Source organism: Sinocyclocheilus anshuiensis, unplaced genomic scaffold (assembly GCF_001515605.1).
Source record: "Sinocyclocheilus anshuiensis isolate Anshui unplaced genomic scaffold, SAMN03320099.WGS_v1.1 C33025697, whole genome shotgun sequence".
Lineage (NCBI taxonomy): Eukaryota > Metazoa > Chordata > Actinopteri > Cypriniformes > Cyprinidae > Sinocyclocheilus > Sinocyclocheilus anshuiensis.
This window is the reverse complement of record NW_015621426.1, coordinates 1-2,118: the sequence shown is the minus strand read 5'-3', so window position 1 is coordinate 2,118 and position 2,118 is coordinate 1. Positions and strand designations below refer to the sequence as shown.

Here is a 2,118-nt window from a genome sequence, read left to right as displayed (position 1 = left end):
CAACACGAGGGTGAGTAAATAATGACAGAATTTTCAATTTTGGGTGAACTAACCCTTTAAAGCTATTATAATCTAGAAGGGTTTTTTTTTTAAGCAAACATTCTTGTTCTTTAAAACATTGTAGCCAACTAAACGTGCAGTGGTCCTGCCGTTTTTGCACTCATAATTTATTATTTATAATTCTGCAGCAGAAATGTAGATTGTGCCCTTGTACTCTCGACATTGATTTGTTTTATAGGACTGCAGTGATTTGAATAAAGAAGTTTATCATGCGGCAATCAATGAAGGAGGAGCCAGTGACACAACCTGGACAAGATGACAATGGTGCGTCTTTGCAAATACATAGAACAGGGATGTTGTGCCCTTGACATGCACAATGGTATAGCAGCAAATCAAATACTACAGTAATTTGAGTCTTGTTCTTTTTCACAGATATATGTTTGGCTCAGATCTTGGCAGAAGTGGTTGAGGAAGTGAGACTCTCCATAGACAGAGATACTAATGGTGCTGATCTTCTGTACGGTCTCCTCAGTGCTCCTTGGCTTTGCTCTCTTCTCAGGGTAAGACATGCTCATTCAATACTTACACCCATGACTATCCAGTTTTGACATTATCCCAGGGCAGGTCATTGGACACTGAGTGTGGAAAAAAGTTTGCAGCTGTCTTGCGCATAAAGGATTTTCTTATTTCCTATAGGTATATGAGTGTCTGGTGCAGCACAGTCGAGATGCCCCAAGCCCGTACCTGTCTTGTTCCTCAAGACTATCTCAGGAGGTCAGTCAATGCATTTTATTACTGACTTTGCTTTGAAGGGCTTTTTCACAGAGATGTGAAAATCTATTATCCTTCCTTCAGTCATCAATCATATGAAACTCTCATGTCATAAATAATATAATGACATATAACAGTCAAATTTAATCAATGAAACATGTTCATGTTACTCAGATACTACTGAAAATTCATTCTATTTAATAGAATAAAGTTACATGAACTCACTGATTACATTAGGCAGAACTGGAACTGATTGAGTTTCAGCAGTTTTCATTGTCCCAGCATGCCTCGCTTCAGACTGTTAAAGGAGACTAAATATTAAAGTTAAGTGTTATTTTTGCACATTATGACTATATAGTATGTTGCTTTATTTTTATTTTTTTATATTTATTTATTTTATTATTTTTGTAATTCAGTGTTTTTATTATTTTGGTAAAGTATACAAAAACATATTGCAATAAAGGAAAGAAAAGATATTTGACAACTACTACCCCCAAATCCTCCGCCCTTCCTTCACCCGACCCAACACAGGATTTGTAGTAATAGTAGTAATAATAACAACAAAAGTAACAGCAGTAGATTCAATAGCCAAAATCCAGTTCTTCCAAATGGACAAGGTAACAGGTTTAACTACAGTATGTTGCTTTATTTAAAAAGCAATGACTACTCACTACATTACAGTGATAGTCTCTATAATTACATTAGCACATGGATGTGTGCTTGTGCTATTGCTGCTAGCCACCTATTGGATAACTGTTACTGATTTGGATTGTTTTGTGCAGTTTAGTTAAGTTTCAGCCCCACAAAGTATTTTAATGTATTTATAGTTTAATATAATATTAAGAGAGCCCTCTTTTTGTGGACTCACAAAACCATTTAAAGCATTAAAAAAAAAAAAACAATAGTTACAAGTACAGTGAACTTATTTCATTTAATGCAAATGGTTTGAGTTACCTTAACTCGTTTGGTTTTACAGTGTATAATTCATTGTAAGTATATTCCAAGTCTTCTAAAGCCATACATGAGGTTGAGTAAATTATTATTTGAGCACTATAGTATATTATAATGCTTCTAAAGTCATACATAAGAGTGAGTAAAGGATGAAAATATTTTAATTTCCGGGTAAAGTAATCCTATCAGCCTCTATTTTCTTTTCATCGTCTGTCTTCTACTCTCCCACAGATTATGGCCAGTGTGCGAGGACTGGCTGCTCCTTCCTCTGATGCACAAGAACTTTATATTTTACTGAAATGCCCTCTTATGCAGGTTAGAGTCTAATTTGCTAGTATGATCATTTCATTATGGTACATGTATGTAAATAAAAGTTAGGTCAGTCTTGTTTTATTA

General features: G+C 34.7%; 1 protein-coding gene across 1 annotated transcript; it reads left to right on the top strand.

The window, feature by feature from the left end:
* Positions 1-167: 167 nt before the first annotated feature.
* On the top strand, positions 168-2,057 carry LOC107683192 (MAGUK p55 subfamily member 4-like). The gene is made up of 4 exons (XM_016479264.1): positions 168-324; positions 433-560; positions 697-774; positions 1,954-2,057. The coding sequence occupies exons 1-4, from the start codon at positions 270-272 to the stop codon at positions 2,047-2,049; spliced, it is 357 nt and encodes a 118-aa protein (XP_016334750.1). The 5' UTR covers positions 168-269; the 3' UTR covers positions 2,050-2,057.
* The last annotated feature ends 61 nt before the right edge of the window (positions 2,058-2,118 follow it).

Bases quoted from the DNA above. Each gene is read 5' to 3' on its own strand.
- LOC107683192 (XM_016479264.1), top strand. From the start codon at position 270: ATGCGGCAATCAATGAAGGAGGAGCCAGTGACACAACCTGGACAAGAT. The intron at 325-432 runs GTGCGTCTTTGC...TCTTTTTCACAG, and splicing joins ACCTGGACAAGATGACAATG to ATATATGTTTGGCTCAGATC. The intron at 561-696 runs GTAAGACATGCT...TATTTCCTATAG, and splicing joins GGCTTTGCTCTCTTCTCAGG to GTATATGAGTGTCTGGTGCA.